Source organism: Neovison vison, chromosome 1 (genome assembly GCF_020171115.1).
Source record: "Neovison vison isolate M4711 chromosome 1, ASM_NN_V1, whole genome shotgun sequence".
NCBI classification, from domain to species: Eukaryota; Metazoa; Chordata; class Mammalia; order Carnivora; family Mustelidae; genus Neogale; species Neogale vison.
The window spans coordinates 20,843,077-20,862,613 of NC_058091.1; the positions used below are offsets into that span (position 1 = coordinate 20,843,077).

At 49.0% G+C, this 19,537-nt stretch overlaps 1 protein-coding gene across 6 annotated transcripts in view; it reads left to right on the plus strand.

Moving 5' to 3' along the window:
* Positions 1-19,537, plus strand: part of FYN (FYN proto-oncogene, Src family tyrosine kinase) — a 208,910-nt gene that overhangs the window by 184,634 nt on the left and 4,739 nt on the right. For all 6 annotated transcript variants that reach the window (XM_044244352.1, XM_044244332.1, XM_044244340.1 and 3 more), the window contains one exon: positions 12,118-12,249. In XM_044244352.1, the coding sequence (XP_044100287.1) occupies positions 12,118-12,249 (132 nt within the window). The remainder of the gene's footprint in view (positions 1-12,117; positions 12,250-19,537) is intronic.

A 19,537-nucleotide genomic window follows, 5' to 3' on the forward strand; every position in this document is an offset into this window, starting at 1 on the left:
CTTTCAAATTCTGAATTTCAGCAATTCAGAACTGTGAATTCAATTTCTGTCCTTCCTTTGTATTACAATGACTGGGGATTATCAGACTCAGAACGCCAGCTTTCCAGCTCAAGGGCTTCTGCAGAATTATTAATCAGCCTCATCCAAGGCCTCTGTAATCCGGTGGCACATCAAGGCTGATCTCGCCCTGAGATGCCCTCCCTCTGCCCCTGTCGGCACATGCGTTTCTTATTCTCTGTCAACAACAGCATTGCAATTCCCACACAGTGTGCTGTGACCTGAACAGCAAATGTCAGGGAAGGGGAGGTAGGAGGGGAACCCTTTTAATCATTGGACTTAATCTAATTCTTCCCATACTAAAGAAGCAAACCATCCTTTGACGAAAAGCAAACCCTTTCCAAAGCAGCCATTGTTTTAAGTACAGAGCAGGAAACTTGTTTGTTTGGACTGACCCTCCGGCCCCCAGAGTTTACAGTGTGCCCCGAGGGGCTGTCTGGTGAGAGCCTGGGGAACGGGGGGGGGGGGGGGGGGGGGGGGGGGGGGCAGAATGTCCTGCCCTCAGTCCGGTGGAAGCCAGCCCTCCCGCTGAGCTCGTGGGGTGTATGCCAGAACCGAGCCTGGTTCTGATCCAGCCTCCCCAGTCCCCAGTTTGGTACGCTTCCGTCACTAGGCAGAAAAGCACCTTCATTGGTATTCTGCGGCTTCCCGCCCCGGGCTGGGCTTCCGTGGCCTTTCCAAAGGGATGCTTTGTTTATCTGCCGAGCCACCCTGGAGCTGCGGGGGCCCCGGTTGACCGCCAGGGAGGGTGGGTCATTCTGCCCGGGAAAGCGAGATGAATTGTGCACACCATCCATTTCCCGCACAAAAAGAACACGCGGAAAGCCAGAGATCACAGTGAAAAGAAAGAGACTACCTCACCCCTGCCTACCCCAGACTCTCTTTTAAGATTAGAACTACAGGAAGGAGGTGGACTCACTCCTTCCACACCCTGACAGCCCGGGGGAAACAGATGGGACCGCTGTAAGCCCTGATCCCTGACAGCCTGCTCCTCTGAATAGCTTTCCTCTTTATCTGCACTGGGCAGTCACGTGCTCTGCTCCGCTCCGCGTGGGTGTCTTTCTCCTTTGTGCTGTCTTGGGCAGAGCAATTTGGCGGTTGTTTCTGAATGGTCAAGAGCATGTCCTTGGTCTGTGCCTCCCATGTTTCTTCGTAATCAGCAAGAAGGAAGCAGATGGTCACCCTCTGTGATTTTAAAGTGTGTAAATAGGAACTGCAGACTGCCATCAAACATCAAAACTGTCACTTGGCTTCCTCCTCTTGCTCTGCTGGCAGGAGGAACTCCTTCATTTGCATCATCTGGATAATCAGGGGCAGGCAGTGCTGATGAAAACTGCCCCACATTTGGAAGCCTCCATTTCTTGCAGCTGAAGGCAGGCACACAGCAACATCAGGCCGGTCTCCCCCGTGGCACAGGCAGTGTGTGGGGGCAGTTGGAAAAAGCAGCCCCAACGTGGTTATTGTCTTCTGCATATCCTCTCTTCCTTTGATTTCTTGCTGACTCCCACCAAAGCCTCAATATGACCACCAGCTGTTCCCTCGCAGTTCCCCAACCCCAGTGCTTGTCCTTTCCGCCCAGCATACTTTGCGGCATGATGTCAGACTGAACCAGGCCTGCTGCTCCTTCTGAGGGCAGCTGGATTCCTGGAATAATTTGTGTTAAGCTGCATCCCCAGACACCCATGTACTATTTAGGTCTGAGTCCCCACCACCCTGAACAGCAGTATCCACACGGCTAGAAAGCCTGACACACCGCTTTCTTGTCTGTTATTCTGGATGAATGTCCGCAAAGGTAGTGTCCATCCGACTGGGACTGTGAATCAGAATCTTTACTCTGATTTTGCTTCTCTTTTGGCTCTTGGAAAGCTGAAAGGGTCCTTGGTTCTAGAATAGTTCCAGAATAGCTAGCAAGATTCCTCCTTTACCCACTTCCACCCAAGAGAACCACTTAAACCTCCCACAGTGCAGTCTATAAACAAAGTCGTCTGGGTGGTTCTTCGATTTCCTTCCTGAAAGGAAGGGGACCAATACCCATGATTTCAGGAGATGCTAGTGCATTCTGGTCCTTAATGCTGCCGGGGAGAGTTCTCTTGGGTTGCCAGTGGTCACCATTGGGAAGGGTGGTGGAGAGACAAGCTGCCAGAGCAGCCTCCCCTCACCTGCTGGCTCCCCCACGGATTGCAGAAGTGTCCCTGCTGCCTTTCTGTTCTCCCCACGAGACTGCGCTGCCCTTCCCTGTTCAGCTCCTGCCTGCCCTTCCTCAGCTCCAGGATGTGGGGCCTAGTGCCCTGGCCGCCGTCTCATCCCCCGTGCTCCCTGGCGGCTGGGTGTTCTGATTGGGTGTTCAATACCCACCAGTGGATCTTGCCCCCTTGTCCACCTGGTCCTCCATTCTGGGCCTCCCTTGTGACTTTCCTCACCCCTCTCAGCCTGAGCATCCCTGCCAGGGAGTCGGCCATGCCAGACTTCAGATCCGTGTCCCGCTCATCGGTTCTTGCCTGTGTAGTGTGTCCAGGCCCTGCCTCTCGCCCTTGGTTCTTTTCTTCCTTGGCCGAGCTTGTTCTTCCTCCACCCACATCCCCGATGGGACAGCACTCCTCCCCCTCCTCATTGCCTCCTTCCCTCCTTCTCAGATTCCGGCTCACCATGATACATTTCAGATGAAACATCCCGTGACTTCACTGTGCCCTGTACCATCTCCTTTACTTTTACTCTGAAAACATGGTGCTAAAACCTTACGAACTTAAAAGTAGAAATTTCAACAGAATGCGTCACCAGGAACAACTGGAAAACACACAGTTGTATTACTCCAGACATGTTTGGGAAATACGAAAGTCATTCCTTTGGCCTAGTGTGAAAAATCTGGGTTTTGCTTTGCGTGGTTTTATTGGGTTTGAAATCATTGTTTTGTTTGAATAACCACAGAGTTCCAGGTCAGGTCAGCTTTGATTTTGCCGCTTCTCCAGGATATCCCTTCCCGGTCCTGCCTTGTCACCCCTCCCAGCCAACGCAATCAGCTTCCTGTTGTTGGCCTGGTGTGCGATTTCTTTCCCTTTATTCCACAGGGTAACTTGAAAGTCAAAGCACTGCACATTATTTAATTTTGGATGTAATAATTTGCAGAGTTTGTGGCTTTCTAATTAAAGGGGACCCTGGATGGATCTTTAATTCAGAAAAACAGAGTCTTTTATTGAGGCGAATGCCTTTCCCCCCTTGAAAATGCTATCAGGGCACCAGGGCACTGTAGTCTCTGCAGGAAGGATTTGGCTGCTTTTATTCCACGCTGGCTTTGCCTCCTCCACCTTGGCCCAGTTTTTTAGCCAGAGGGGATGGTTTCTGAGACAGGACTATGGAATTGGCGTGGTCACAGGGGAGGAAAAAAAGGTTTGACAGCCCAGCTCTCCAAGAGCCAATAACGTGAGCTGACCCCACCCCCAATGATGTGAACTGGCTACCCACCCCCCCTTCCCTCCCTCCCCCGAACCTCCCAGGCCTGTTCTGGCCTCCAGCCAAGCCCCTCCCAGGAGAACTACAGGGTCACACTGCGGCATTTCAGTTTGGCCACCTCTATCCAGAGCCCTTATTCCCTGTGCATGTTCTCTTTTCCTCTCTCCTGAGCCCCTTTTTTTCCTAAAATCAATGCCGCCATCTATTTAGCTGTCTGTTGGGTTTGCCTGTGAGCTCTGTCTCTCCAGCTGCCTGGAAAGGCTTATGGCAGGAAGTGCACCCACGCTTGGTTTTCTCAGGAGGCCCTCCCCTGTGCCTGGGGCTAACAGGATGCTCCGTAAGCTGTCAGTAATTGAGGGATGAGCTCGCTGGGTTTTCTTCATGCTCTTTCCCGCTCTCAAAGTTTGGAGAGCCTTGGCTAACCTGACTCAACTCAGTGCCTTTGTGTTACTGTCCAAATAGAATAATGTTGACATTTATGCAGCTGTCACAAGGTGCCAGAGGCTGTGCTGAACCCCTTACATTATTTATAATTCTCACCACAAGCTCATGAGGGTATCATCGTCTCAGTTTACAGACACGGAGACTGAGGCTGGGGAGGTTTTAAGTGGCCACCCAGCAAATCGAACGTGCAAGCCCAGATCCACTGACTCGGAGAGCTCCTTTGTCAATGGCCATCACAAATGAGCCCTCAACACAGCACAGCCCAGGGGGTGGGCCCCTTTGCACTGTCACTTAAGAGCATTTTCTCCTTGATTCCTGGCCACCTCACATGCACAGTGCAGGAGGTAGATGTGGGAGTGGAAGTCTCAGCCATTTTCATTTGACTATCTCCCACGCCACTGCCATCATCTTAATGCATGAAGATGCATAAAGTGTGGTGAGTAACCAAATCAAATGAGAACTGTTTCCACTCGAAGCAAAGAAAACAGCTTGCCTGGCCATTAGGGATAGAGGACCTCCATTAACTGGAATGGATCCTGGGGGTTGGGATGAACCATCCTGACTTAATGAATTTAACCAGTCTTCCTGTTTTCACTTAAAAACCAAGAGCATTCTGTCAGACCACCCCAGAGTATGATAGCGATGATTTTATTCCTATTACACTAACAGTGGAAATAATTATTAGTTCATTACACTGCTGTGTGTTCAGTCTTTCCTTCTTCTGGTTTGATTAAATCTGTGTAAAGGAAGAGAGTTTGGCCATCGCAGTGTTGGACAAATTGCCATTAGCCAGTTAAAGATTTGGTGAACAGCTGCTCTTTAAGCAGCCTTGGGCAAGGTACTGTCAAGGAAGAGAAGTATAGAACATGGTCTCCAACCTCGAAGGATGTACATTCTACTTAAGAAGATAAAAAATAACGCCAGCAGAACTAGCAGAAAGACATATCGGGGACTGGGCACAGCAGCAAGGGATATGGCGTTGAAGCTCTTGGTTCAAATCCCAGTTCCACCATTGCCACATGTTCTTTGGCCTATCATTTTCCCTCTCTGTGTTCACTGTTCTCATGTGGAGGACAGGACTATTACTGACATCTGCCTCCTGCGTGGAAAGTACTTAGCATAATGCCTGACACTGAGCAAGCGCTCAGTCTGTACGTAGCTATTGTTATGGCTACTACTGTCGAGCGTTAAACTATGGTTTATAAGATTGGCTCCGAGTGCATTGGAGGGATTAATGAAGGCTGAGGTAATCACAGATGACTTCGTGAGGAAGGTGGACTTGAGATGAGTAGGCTTCCGTTGAGCAGGTGAGGAAAGAAGATGTTTAGAACAAGCTAAGAAGAAGCAGGTCTGGCTACACCAAGGGCAGGGTACAGGTTCTGGAAAAGCAAACCAGAGGAGAAGATGTGTTTGGGGTTGCAAGAGCTGAAGCTGATTAGATATGTAGGTGTGAAAACCAGGCCAGGGATTTTGCCTTGAGGCAGTGGGGGGCCCACTGTGCGGTTGGTGAGGGGAGCATTGGGGACCTGAGGTTTAAGTGACCTGTTGGAAGGACAGTGAGCCAAAGGCAGGGCACAATCCAGGAACCAAGACAGGAGGACTGATCAGGGGGACAAGGACCCAAGCCAAGTTTCAGCAAGAGCTTAAACAAGAAAGGGCAAATGGGAGAGACATGTCAAAGAGAGAAACAGGAAACCTTGGTGATATGGGGCACCTGGCCTGCTCAGTCAGTAGAGCATGTGACTTTTGATCTCAGGGTCATGAACTTGAGCCCCACTTTGGGCAGAGAGATTACTTAAAAAAAGAGAGAGAGAGGGAGAAAAAAAACCTTGATGTTGGATTAGCTTGGAGCTTGGAGGTTTGAGGAGAGGGAGAAGTTCCAGCCAGATTTCCCCACTTTGAAACCTGGCAGAATGATGATCTGACCCCCAGAAAAGGAATATTTAAAAAAAAAAAAAAAAAAGTACTCCATTTGCATCCTAAAATATTCAAGTGAGAATAAGCTTTTTAAGTCATTTAGTCATTTAAGTCATCTGTCATTTTGTAACATTTTCCACCTAGTACAAGAATCTCCTTCATAATGTCTTATTCATAGTAAGATGACTTAGTAAAATAATGAATTTAGATTCATAGTTGCCACATTTGAGAAAAGGGTGGGACACCCTAGAGGCAAATCAAGAACTGGGACTTCTGGAGGAGAAACAGAGTCTGTGTAGTGTTTCCAGGCCTATTCACACAGAGATGGTAGGCAGGCGTAGTCCTGAGAGAGGGTGTATCTCCCAGGGGAGTAAGTAGAGAGGAGAGTGTCCCAGCACTGGAGCCTCTCAGATGCTCGCAATTATCAAGTGAAGGATGGAGAAGAGGCTAAAGCAGAGACACAAGAAAGGCTGGAAAGGAAGGAAGGACATCAGGGAAGAATAAACTCAGAGAAGATAATTAATTCATTTCCAATAGAAATGCTTGAGCTTTGCAAAGTGTTAGAGTATGCTAAATTTTACTCCTTTGTTACTGAGATTATTAGTATTATTCATACTAAACAGTGTGCTAAAATAGCACAAATGTGACTAGATCCACGAGTTAAACAAACATGACGTCAGGAGTGACAACAGAAGCACAATCTACCCAATGCTCGTTGCTAAGAGTCACCCATGGGTCTTGAAATGTCATGATGCTTCTCAAGAGTGTTGAAAAGTCAAAATGCTTTACACGTTCTTTCTCATCATAAATCGTTCTCAAGGTAACGATATGTCATCTTCCACACTTGAAAGACAAGGAGAAAGAATGAGGTGGGATGTCATCCTGTTCTGCTCACAAGCCCCAGTGGCTTCCCATCACACTTAGGATAGGATCCAAAGACTCTAGTGGGGCTTGCAAAGCCCCATAAAAATCTGTCCTTGCAGCCCGTTTCGTTCTTCTTTATAGCATCTGTCACTGCCTGGCATGTATAACGGCCCCTCATCTGTTTTCTCTCCATCCCAGTCTGAGCTGCAAGCTCCAGGAGAGCCAGGGGTTGCGCTCACTGCTGCGTCCCTAGCACCAGGTATGGGGCCAGGCATGAGGGGAAAACCCAGAAAAACTGATGGTAGGAAACGACAGAGAACAAAACCAGCCAGGGAAGTGGGGGCTTGATGCTGCTGTGTGGGCAAATGGTGACAACTGGATATAGTCACAGCCCTCTCTTTTCCCGTCCCTATAGCCTGGATGACTGTTAACCTTATTCTACCGGAGAAAGATGGGGCCTGGGGGTGGGGTGGGGGGAGGCGTGAGTGCTTGGCATCAGTTACCTGTTTCATCTCGTTCTATTCAGAAAAGGATTTTCCACTCTGTTTTGCTGTGAACTCTCCCCAGGCCTCTGACTACCTAGGTTTTCTGCTGAGATAAGCCCCCCCAAGCTACTACTTAGGGATCTAGACCCCCCCACTCCTCACCAAGCAAAGTCTGGGGCTCCTTCCACCTCGGATTCACTCCACACTTCATTTGACGGGAAAAACACAGGGTTTTCCCAGTGTTTCTAAGTGGCATGTGTGACACATGTTCTTCTACTGCAGTCGGCGCTGCTGAGAGCCTTATGAGGGCATCCAGATGGTGGCAGATGGTGACACTGGTCACTGAGGACAAGGAGAGGACCCGCTGGAGAACAGGGAACTAATAACAAGCCTCCTGAGGGGCTGTGGTGGTTCTGCCTGGAAGGGCGAAGCAGCTGTCCAGTCCCTCTGTCATTCAACACAGCTTTCTCTGGTTTCTTCTGTGCACCAGGCACTGGTTTCCCAACTGGAGATAAGGTGGCCGTCCAGAAAGACATGCTCCTGCCCTCGAGGACAGTCTCTGTCTCTTGAGAGAGGCATGCTTCAAACGACTGATGTATTCATCTGCCCTTGAATAGTAGTGGCCCCAAAGAACCGGGCACAGCACTAGGGACGAGCCCCGTTCCTAGTGATCAAGCGAAGGCTGCCTGTGCATATAACATTTAGGCTAAGAGCAAAGGAGCAGGAGTTAGCTGTGGGGTAGGGACTTCAGCAAAGGGAACAGCCTGCCCTATGGCCCTGCAGCAGGTGGGAACAATCCAGAAGGGCAATGGGATGGCGGGGGCGGGGGGGGGCAGTAACAGGAAACGGCTGGAGCAGTAGGGAGGAGGGACCAGACTGTGCATGTGGGCGCAGCCGGAAGGCCCTTGCAGGAGTGCAGGCAGGGGACAGGCGAGGAAGGACTGGAGTGAGGGTAGTGCCCAGACACATTCACGGTGAAGTGGACTCAGCCGGGAGGGTGATAAAGCAGCGGGGGCCAAAGACGACATGGGGAAGGTGGACTGAGCTCCTTGCCTGGGCAGGCGGTGCACTGCCTCGTGAGGGATGGGGATGGGCGGTTAGACCCAGCACCCAGATAAGGATTCTCGGCATTCTGGTCGCGTCAGCTGGGAAGTTTACAAGGCAACAGACGGTGAGAAAGAAGCAGAATTCTAGGAAGGTGAATTTCAGATGTTGTATCTCTGAGGCCCTTTGAGACCTCCCAGCAGACACGGAAAGCAGAGACTCGATTATACAGATCAGGAATTCAGGAGGGAGGGCCCATCGGGTGACCAAACGCAGGTGATACGGGAGTCAGGAGAGCGGTTGGAGCCAAGAGAGGGAGTACCCTCCCCCATGTCACACAGAGCTCATGACAGCTGAGTTCACTTCTCACTGGAACCTAGAGAAACACGATGGAGATGTCGGGGACCGGCATGTTTACTCTCTACAGAAAATGGCTTGGCCTTGGTCTCACTGGCCCTCACTAGGATTACAGGAAGGTAAACGATGCAAGTCCAGACGGCAATAAAGGGACTGGGTCTCCGTGACAGCACCGAGTCAGGCTTTCTGCAAGGCCTTTCGCCTGGCAAGTCCAAAATCTACAGATGCTGCCTAGAAAACAGTGGAAAGAGCTTTCAAGTCTGTGCATTAGATGCATATGTATCACATACGGCCTCTGTCTGTTGGCCTCAAAGAACCCTGAACTATCAAAGTAACTTAGTCAGAAATCAATGCTAGAGTGATGAAAATCCCTTTATTTGGGGGGTCATCCAAACATTGAACAAGTTCACTGAGTTCCTGTGTCCTCCAAAGCCCATGACAACAGTGACACAGATTATCCTACCTGCAGATAATCTGTGTTTGGCTATGTTTCCCCTGATAAGATGCAAAGGAGGGGAAATTGCGTTGGCCTCTGAATCCTGCTCCCAAACCAGAGAATTTCAAGAATTGCAAATCGGCTGGTTACACAGTAGGGCCAAGTTCATTGTAGTAGAGGCCTCTGGACCCTGTCTCCTTTTCTCTACAAATCCATACTGCCTAGGAGACAACTTTGATCCTGACTTTCACTGCCTGTCATGATAACTTCAAAAAAACATGAGGGGGCAGAACTTTATTTTCAAAGGAAAGGCAGTGTTTACACCCAGGAGATCCTTCCTTCCAGGTTTCTGAGCTGTCTTGACTTCACTGGAGGCAAGAACCGGCACAGTCCCCAGCGGGGGCGCCTGTGCAGATGTGTAGGTGGTATTCCGGGCAGCCCCAGGGATGATCTTCTCATAGATGGGGGTTTGCAGTGTGCAACCTGCCCGGCCCTGGACAGAGACCCCACTGCCCCACCCCCACCCCACCCTCCACCCCCACCACAAACCATTTGAAGCTGCATCTGTACCCCCAGGAGGCAGGAAACCAAGAGAAGGGGAAGTAGAGGTAATGAGATGAGTGAAAGGACATCCATCAGTTCTTTTGTTGAAACCATAGTTAATGATTAACAGATTATCGCTGCTTTAATTTATTAACCTTTTTTCTGCCGTGAGAAGGAAAATATGAGTTATCTTTACAGAAGCTTCTTTTGTCAACAGTGGCTGCTGTTTCAAGGCTGAAAAGAAGTAGGAGAAATTGGACAAAGGCCTTCTTTCTTTTTCTTCCGAAAAGCAATATATTGCTTATTTTAGAAAGAAAACGCAAAATAAATTTATTTATAAAAGCTCCTGCTAATAAGTCTCAAAGCACATAACCGCAAATGGTTTCCTATCATAGATCTTTTACAGCCTTCATTTGAATGTATTTGTTCAAGGTTTACATATTAGAATTCTTGTTGCAGATGATGTCATGAGAAAACGATAAAGCTGACTAGCAAAACGGGCCGAGATATTGACATTTGTTTGGGATTTTGTTAACCTCAGATTACGAAGTCTTCTCTCAGAAAATCCAAAATGACTTTATCCAAATTTTGAACAGTTTCTTTTCAGAAACGCACACTCACACACATACGCACATACGCACACACCTCTGCATGAACGTTGAATGATTCCAAAGTGGGAAGAAAGGCTCCTTTTGCTCATCATTTTATTTACAGGATTTGTGTCTGCACAGGGGAGAAAAGACAGTTCTTTTTGCTTTCGAGATGGACATAGATTTCCAAGCCATTTGGCTCAAGAGATAGTTTAAATAGGAATGAATTTAATATACCTTTAATTCTCTGAAATAAGAGAACTCCAGCTGAGGTCTGGTCCAGGGCAAAGTCTGTTCTCGACACTGAAGAAAATCTATCACATTAATCCCAGCGGCTCAGAGTCCAAAGCTGCGTGAACAGAATGCTCGAGGGTAGGTTCTCACACAGCAGAACGCTTTGAAAGAAACTTTAAAAACAAAACGACTGTTCAGAGAATACCAGGCCTTGTGTAGAATCATGCAGCACTTAAGAAAAGATAGAAATAATTATGCTGGAGAAACACAGCTAATTAAAAATAACTCCGTACATACAAGGAAAAGAAAACTGTAGAATAACTTCTCTGCTCCAGTGTAAATGTGAGATGCCACATAATGAAATAGTAGGATTTTTTAAATTTCATTTCACACTGGCATAAAAGAGATGGAGAGGAAAATTATATTGCCAGAAAATGCCAGGGTAGATTTGCTAAAGACATTATCATCAACTGTGTTTAAAACAAAAATCTAATTGCTGTAATTTATCATACCTCTCGTTATTAAAACCATGCTAATTTAAAGATTTTAATTATTTGCCACTTTTGCATATTATGACTTTTCCTAGAAGATACTACAAAAATTTCTGATTCTATCATCGTTTGTATGATTTTTTTTTTAAGGAGGTCCTAAGAAAATTAACATGCTTTAAATATATAATTGTGTTTACATCAGTAATAAAAATTCCTTGTTTTTCTTTTAGTTTGTTCAGTGAAATTTCTGGAACTGCTTTATAATCGCTGAGCTTCATATGTGAGCACACAGGCTGTTGAAATCAATTGTAATTCCCTGTACACCCATCTAGCCTTATAAAGAGCAGAGTGGACGCCACCCTCCCTTTTGAATTAGAGAGAGGATTCTTTTAATGATCTGAGAAGTTTCAAAGAAAAGATTCTACTGACTTGGCCATGAATTCGTTGCTTGGTCTTGAGAAATCAGACTCATAAGATAGTCACTGAAGCAAGACTGTTCTTTAAAACAATATGCTCTCTGACCGGTAGCAGAAAGGTAGGCAGGTAAGCAAGGGATCATAGAATACAGAAGAAAAAGCTGTCCCAGGAGTAAAGATGGCCACTATCAGTGATGAGGGAAAAGGTAGAGGGAAGTAGCCAGAGGCAAAATCATTTCTCTGCCATGGGTTTTAAAGGCCTTGGGAAATAGAGCCCATTTCTACAAATACATGGGCTACAGCAAATTGTCTTCACTTTGGGAGAAGCATGGTAGTTGGATATGGTTTCTGTGTACCTCATAAAAGCACACTGTGGTCTTCTCTACCCAAGAATTCGTGAGCATAGCATTGTGATATAATACTCTATGTATTAATTAGAGTATGACATCATTTCAAAGTAAAAGAAAAATCATGTAATACTAGTTTCCTAAATCACAAGCCAGCCCCACAACCAGACCAGTCCTGTGACATTCAGTGTGGTCCTAGATTCAAGTTCTAGAAGCCAGAACTTTAAGGGGCTTTGAACATCAACCTTTTGATGGGAAAAATAAAATTAGACGAGCTCGCTTAAGGCACCAAAGCCAAGACTAGACCCCACAGCTGCTCGACTGAAGTCCATTCTTGTTTGCGGCCTTCCCCACCTCCTTTGCGAACTTCCTAGCGCTCCTCCCTGGACCCCATACCCCGGACCATGCTCTCTGCCTGCCGAGTCACCGCGTGTTCTTTCTGCAGGTGCAAAGTTCCCCATTAAGTGGACAGCCCCCGAAGCAGCCCTGTATGGGAGGTTCACAATCAAGTCTGACGTGTGGTCTTTTGGAATCTTACTCACAGAGCTGGTCACCAAAGGAAGAGTGCCATACCCAGGTAAGAGCGGGACCTAGCCGAGGCTGGCCTCGGATTGGAGGCTCTCTTCCCACTTTGCCTTCCAAGCCCCACACTCAACTTTCTGCCCAACGTGAGTTTGAGGAACTTGGACAGGGATTTAGCCAGGGAAAAGCAGAACTGGGAGCCCCCGTGGGCATCACGGAGACAGCAGCTGCCGCGCGTGTCGTGCCGGGATTCGTGCAAACAGCAGCCAGCACGAGCGCTCAGCCCACCCCGGTTCGTGGAGCCTGTGCTCTCTGGGTAGGGGCGCGCAGCTGTGGCTCCAGGAGGAACAAGGGTTCTGGCACGGCTTTACCCAAAGAGAATTTGCAGACCCTTGCAGGGAAGAGAAGGAGAAGAGCCCCCACTGCTTTTTGATTACACTGTAGCACTGACCCGTGGAGTGAACCTGGCAGGAAAATGCCAGGACCTGCCCTCTCTGCAGGCCCCAGCCGCAGATGGCCGGACAGAGCAGAGGCACTTGGCAAACGCGGGTTCAGGGCCACGCACTGCCCATCCGAGCAGTCAAAATATGCCCTACGAAAGCAAGTGTAAAGTAAAGAAATCGGAGAGTCTTCGGCTCTGGAAATTTTCTGGACTATCAGATTCATGCTTCTCAAAGAAACCACAGATTTAGATGATTCCCCCTTAAATTCATTAATTTCAACAGATGCTGATGCAAAGGACACTTGTGCCATTTCACCTCCACGCTTTAGTGGTTATATTATAGCACGTGGGCGATCTGCTTTCTGAAATGTTAAGGACATATTTTTCAGTTGCTGTTGAGTGAAGAAAGAACGTAGCTCCTCCTCATTCCCTGCCTAAGAAAGGAGCTTAAAAAAAAAAAAGATAGTGGAGATTAATGAGGAACTGATGTCTCTTGCAAATCCTGGGTTTGTAATTCTATCTTTGCAGTCAGAGGAGACCGGGAGGGCAGATTAATGTGTAATCCCTTTGTTCGTTTTTTATGATTATTTCTGGTCATCTTTGGAGAATGCAGAGAGGGAGAAAGGATCTTTTTTCAGGTTGGCGTGGCCTTGAGACTCCTAGGAAAGCCAGCTTGGCACCAAGACAAAATGAACAAAATTCCCTGTCCCTGCACGGGGCGCTTGGCGACGTGGGTGGAAGCCAGTTTTATTGATGGGCTGGAGGCGGCTGGTCCCCACATGCACGGGTGGGCAGACGCGCGGGAGCCAGCCAGCCAGCAGGGCAGGAAGGGCTGCCCCTGAGGGGCCTGGAGAGCAGCGTGGGCATTTTTGAGTGGCTTCTTGGGGGGGGGCGGGAATAAATGCAGGTCTGGGGGTTTTGAAGACGTGAAGGCACTTTTTTTTTTTTTTTTTTTTGGCTTGAATTTTGAACAGATTTCTCCCTGGATCCTCTAGGTTTACAGTCAGCCGGTGTGTGGAATGCCACGGAGGGGAAAAGGTTAATGTTGTTTTGCGTTTCTGCAAAGGCTTTCCTTTCAGTGACACAAAGCCACTTTTTGTTCATCAGGGTTGCACACAGAAACCAAGACAAAGGGGCAGGGACCGGGACCCCAGAGAAGACAGGCAGGTGTATGCTTCTGAGGGAGAGGCTTTGCCCAAGTGTGGTTTTAGCATAAGGAAAATGGCCTTGTTTTGTGACTCAAACTAAGATTCACTTAGCTCAGTATCCATGAGTGTGAACTGTGCCGGGCATTTTGTTCTACCTGGAAAGTAAGTACAAATAAGACATTCACACTCTGAGGAAACAGATTAAAAGCTTCCTGGAGCTAGGCACTGTTTTGGTTGCTGGGGATATAGAACAATGAGCAAATAAGTTTAGTTCCTGCACTCGTGGGATTTACAGTCACATAGATAAAATATGCACCATGTCCAGGAAGAAATCAGTGTTTTCTGATACTTATTATCAGAGGGAATCATCCTCATGGGATGAATTACTTCAATTTACCCCCTGTGGGCCTCAAATCTTCATTCTGATAATGGGGTCAGGGACATGTGATTTGGGTGTCTGCAGAGGGGCCTTTCCTTTAGAGTCCTGTGAGGGGCAAAGGAGTCTGCGGTGAGAATTGAGTCCACTGGATTGCGCAGAGTTACATACTCAGAGCCGCCCCTGACGTGCCGGGGGGCTGGGAGAGCCGCCCTGCTTCTCTGAGGTAGCAGGGCCGGTTGTGTCTGGGAGGCGTCATGGAAAGGGCAAGCAGAGTTTCTTCCTCAAGTCAAGGAAGAGGGAAGAAGGTCCTGGATACAGATTGGCGTATAGGAAGGCGCCAAGGCCTAGAGGGCAGAGCTCATTCAAGGAGCTGCAGGAGAAGGAATTTGAGGGTGGGGGCGTGAAGCCTGATGTGCAGCAGGAAAGGCTGGCCAGAGCCCGTCATCATCATCATGGGGGCCTCATACGCTGCCACAGGGAGGCTCTGGGGCCAGGAGGGTCCGCAGTAGAGGGCAGGGGTTTGGGGGTGGGCTGTGTCAGTGGGCAAGAGACATGAGCTGTGTCTTAGCCCCAAACAGCCAGCAGCCACAGAAAATTGTTCCCAGGCCTGTTCCTAGCCATGGGGGCTTCTTGTTTTTGTTTTTTAACATAGTTATAATCCTATTTAATTGGACTTCTGGATCTTAGAGCAAACCCTTCTTGAGGGAGAGGCTTTTACAGAAGAATTCCAATTACAGGACTATTACCTTAATGAAGGATAACAATTCCTAAGGCACAGTGTCTTTAAGCTTCATCCAGACGTCACTGTGAAAGGAAGGACCTTCCCCTCCGCATTCTCACTGCTGGTGTGGCCCAGTCAGTGTGTGCCCAGGGATTGCTTCTCTGCCACGCCGAATCCCTGTGCCTGTTGGGGGTACCCTGGGACGGACTCCCAGTCCCCGCCCATCATGCCTTCCACCCTGACATCTCCAAGCAAAAATTTCTCCGTTGGCTAGAGTCTATTTTTAAGTAATTCGTTTTTCAAGAACAGTAGGTGGCGGTATTTTTCTGAATTCTTTCATACCTGAGCATGACCTTCTGTTACCTTCACACAGAGGAAAGGGCCTTTGGCTGGTAGATGAGGTTGGAGGTCAAGGGAAGGGAGGTGACTTACCCACGGATTCGTAAAGCTTTCCCGGCATTTCTGCCCGGCATGACAGGAGTTCCAGAAGTAAGAATCAGAGAAGGAGCCTAGAGTGGAGCATGTGATGTGTGACCACGTAAGAGGAGACAATGGCACATGGGCCAGCTGCTGAGTTAGCGAGTTCTGTAAAAGGAATGGACTAAAAGGAAGGGAAGAAGGACAATCTCAAATGGAATGACAGCCCTAGAGCCAAAGAAAAAAGTACTGAAATGTGACACTGAGATTAACAGAGGTAGCAGAAAGGAGTTGCATGCGCTCCACCCGCCCAGACAAAGGTTGCTTCCATGACGTGTCACAGAGATGCACACAGTTCCAGAGGACAGCTCTGCTCTACGGATTCCCCGGGCACAGCCGCACTCGAACACATTCTAGGCCTTATTTTCCGTGAGCTGAGGTGCAGAACCATCCTTTGTGTCGAGACTAGACTGGATTTTGTACTGAGGGACTGCCGAATGTGAGAAATGACAACACTTCCATGAAAAGAGTTTTCTGGGATTCATGCATGCAATCAGAGTTAGGCACTTTCAAACCCTCCCTCACATCCTTCTTTTCCTCTTTACCTCCACTGCCCTGTGTCAGGCCGTCCGCTCTGCAGTGACCTCTTCTTGGGACTTCCTGCCTCGGTTTCTCCTGCCCCCTTACCTATTCTTTCCCTGTCACCACCAGGGGTGTTATCCCAGAAAACAGAGACCCAGCTATCTTGCTCTCCTGGTTAAAAACGTCTGTGGCTTCCCTTCTCCTTCCAGATAAACTCCAGAAGTTTGCATGGCCCTTAATAACTTTTTCCCTTGGGCGGGGGGGAACGCTGTGAGTCAGTCCACAAATATTTATTGAGCACCTGCCGTGTGCGCTGAACCAGCAGACAAAAACTTGCGCCCTCATAAGCGTTTACTCTTCTTGTAAGAGACGGACAATAAACAAAGGTAATAAGCAAACTCTATTCTGTATTGGCTGGTGGTAAGCGGCAGGGAGAAGAGTAATGCTGGGAAGGGGATGGAAAGTGGCAAGGGAGGACCTCACTGGGAGGGTGACCTCGAGGAAGGCAAGGCGGTCCCTGAAAACAGCAGGGAGGCCAGTGTGGGTGCAGCAGAGGGAACAGGAGGTCTGAGAGGCCCTGGGGAGATCAGTTAGGGCCTTCCTAGGGCATTGTGAGGACTTTAGTTTTTTGTTGTTAATGAGAGAATCACTGAGGGGCTTGAGTGGGAGGGCGACATGACCTGACATGGTTTCTCTCTTGCCACCCCCAGACCTCACACTGAGCTGTCCCTCTGGTGTGAGCCGCTCTTCTCGGCTTTACTGTCCGCCTCAGAATCCTGCAAAGCCCAACCCACACGTCACCTCCTCAGTGTAGCTTGCTTCATGTCCATACCAAACGACTTGCCCTGCCTGCCTGCTCCCACGACACATGGTGCATCGCTATTAAAGCCCCGTCCCTGTGTCTGGAATTCACAGCAGCTCTGAGGGCACAGGAGCTCCTTTTGATATTCCCAGTACCCAGCAGTATCTGCCCCATAGTAGACTTTCACGAAGTGCAAGCACAGGAATGGATGGATGGAAACTCAGGATAGGGGGAAAAAAAAAAAAAGATGATGCCTATGAGGTTTTAAAACAAGATTTTTTTAGTTTGACCAATAACCCGCAAAGCCTTTTAACTCTATTCCATCATCTCCGCACATAAATATAGCACGGATCGTCCCAGCCACGAGAGAGCCTCTGTCCTCAGAGTTGTTCTGGTAAATTGACACTGTGGTTGGTTGAAACACCACGTTCCAGTACCGTTCTAGGCAGACTGTCCTGGCCATTCTGTGCCCTGGCTCGCAGCTGAAAACCTGCTTTGTGAATGTGGCAGGATCTAGCAAGCAGGAGCCTTCTCTTAAGCACATCACATTTATCCATGCATTTGAAGCACTTTCAAATCTTTTAGTAAGTGACAGCTGCCTGGCTTTCGGGACTATATCCCGTCACCTGCCAGTGACTAGAAGAGACAAGGGAAATTAGTGAAGCTAGAAGCCACCTTCCTTAGGGAATTAGAAGTCCCACCCTTCTCCTCCCTCCGCCCCTCTCAGATGCCCTACAGCCCTGAATCGCAGACGTCGATTCCTCCGTGTTCAGCAGCCCATTTCCATCACCTGCACTCAGTACTCCTGCTCTGCTCAGTGTGCCGACAGATCAGATTTTTCCTGGGGTAGCGAAAGATTAGACTCTCTGGCCAGGAAAATGGAAATCAGAATGGAACCTCCACCCTCAGCCAAGGGTGCTTTGTTCCCTGCCCTCCCTGCCCCTGTCCCTAGCCCCCAGGGCTTCTCCTTTCAGCTCCTGAGTTCCCTCAGAGCAGGAAGCCTGCCTGGAGTGCCCAGGGGTCATGCTGCCACCTTTCCCTACAAGGTTTCTCTTGGCCAGTGTGGCTGGTGAGAGGGAAAAGCAGGGGAGGAGAAGACACGTGGAGAGGGCAGCCAGAGAGGAACTTTTCACTATACTGAGTCCCGCGTTCTGCTGCCGTTCGTTCTCAGCTCAGTGCTTCCACGGCCTTCCCGGTGGACACCCTCACGCTCTTCCTCGCTTCTCTTTTTCTGAGACAAAGGAGTTCTTCATAATACTGCATGACCAGCTTCACATGATCTTTCTGTAGGATGGCCCCTGAGTCGCAGTCATTTCTGTACTTATTCATACGGTGGGCATAATAAAAACAGCTGCCCCGAGGTTAGCTGGTCAAAGGAGGCCAGAGAAAGAGAACTGGACATTAGTAGGTCTTCTCAGAGTCCCTCCTTTATTTTCGCCTGCACTCTTTGATCAGTAGCTGTCCGCCCTAAATTTGTACTTTGATCCTTCACCAGACCTCATGTGCCACCTCCTGATTGTCGCCGTGTAAGCCCACTAGAGCACGTGATGGTCTGCAGCACAGGGTCGCACTGAGCAAGCGCCGTCAGCCCAGCCCTCCTTCCCCTGGTGTTAGCCCGGCGCTGCCCAACAGACAGACACAGACAGAGCTTTTCACAGGGTTTATGCAGAGAAGAAGGGGGAGCCCCTGACGAAAGCCTGATGCACAATAGAGCTTAATTTCCTTTGAACGGAAAGCTCCGTTTGCAAAAGTAATCCCAACGTCTGATAACCTCCCATCATTTCCATTGTGAAAGTGCTCAGTTTTCCCATGGCGCAGAAATCCACGTTCTTGCAACCCGTGGTCACATCCAGATGCAGACTTGATCCGCTACCAGTGAAAATGCCTGATGGCACAGAGCTGGCCCCTCCGGGATCCCTATTAGGAAGTGGCACACATGGGAAGCCTTAAGGCCAAACCCGCCTCTTTCACAGAAAACTGGTTTTGTTTGTTTTGTTTTTTAAACAGCTGAAAACACAGTGACCGTGGAGGCATTTTGTTGACAAATGAAGAAACTGAGGCCAGGGAGGTTGAGTCATCAGTGAGAAGTGCAGAATGGCTCTGCCAGGGGAAATGACTTTCTTTCCCTTCTGCAAAGAATCTGACAGAAGAGAGGAAGGGAGGCTCTGTGGACTTAGTAGGTGGCTAGAAGGACAGGGATGGGACAATCTAAAAGTGGGGGGAGACACACGTGAACACCGACATTGTGGGCAGCCACGTGTGGTGAGTGTCGGACGCTTGACCCTAATTCAGAAACCATGAGTAAACTAGCAAAATGATTTAGAAAGGATAGTGTGGCCCTAATGACAGGAAGAGAGGGCAGTCCCTTGGCTGGAGAGTCTCAGCTGCAGGGTCTTGGGCAGACTGAATGGCAGTGATGCTCTCTCCGTGACCGTGTTCAAAAACCAGAAATCCATGGCAACAGGAGGTCCCATGGAGGATGTAGGGAAGAGGAACTGGAAAGCAAACCCCAGCACAGCAGGCCCCACGGGTTTTCTGTGGACTGAGGACCAGTGAGTTGTGCCCTATGGGAGTGACCTATGGAAATGGCCCATTTTCCAGATCTAGTGAGAGGGCAGAGACCCAGGGGCTGCATGGTGGGGACAGAAAAGGATAGGGTTGGGGCGGCGCTGGCCACCAAGTCCCCCCACCAAACCCAGTCCTCCTCTAACATGGAAGTTGGGAACCAGGGCATACACCCAACTGTGCTTCGTGACTGTGACATTCCTGGTGGCAGAGAGATCCCCTCCTGCTGACAAATGGTCTCTAGTGCAGCTCCTGCTAGGAAACCCGGAGGCCCGAACTGTTGATGA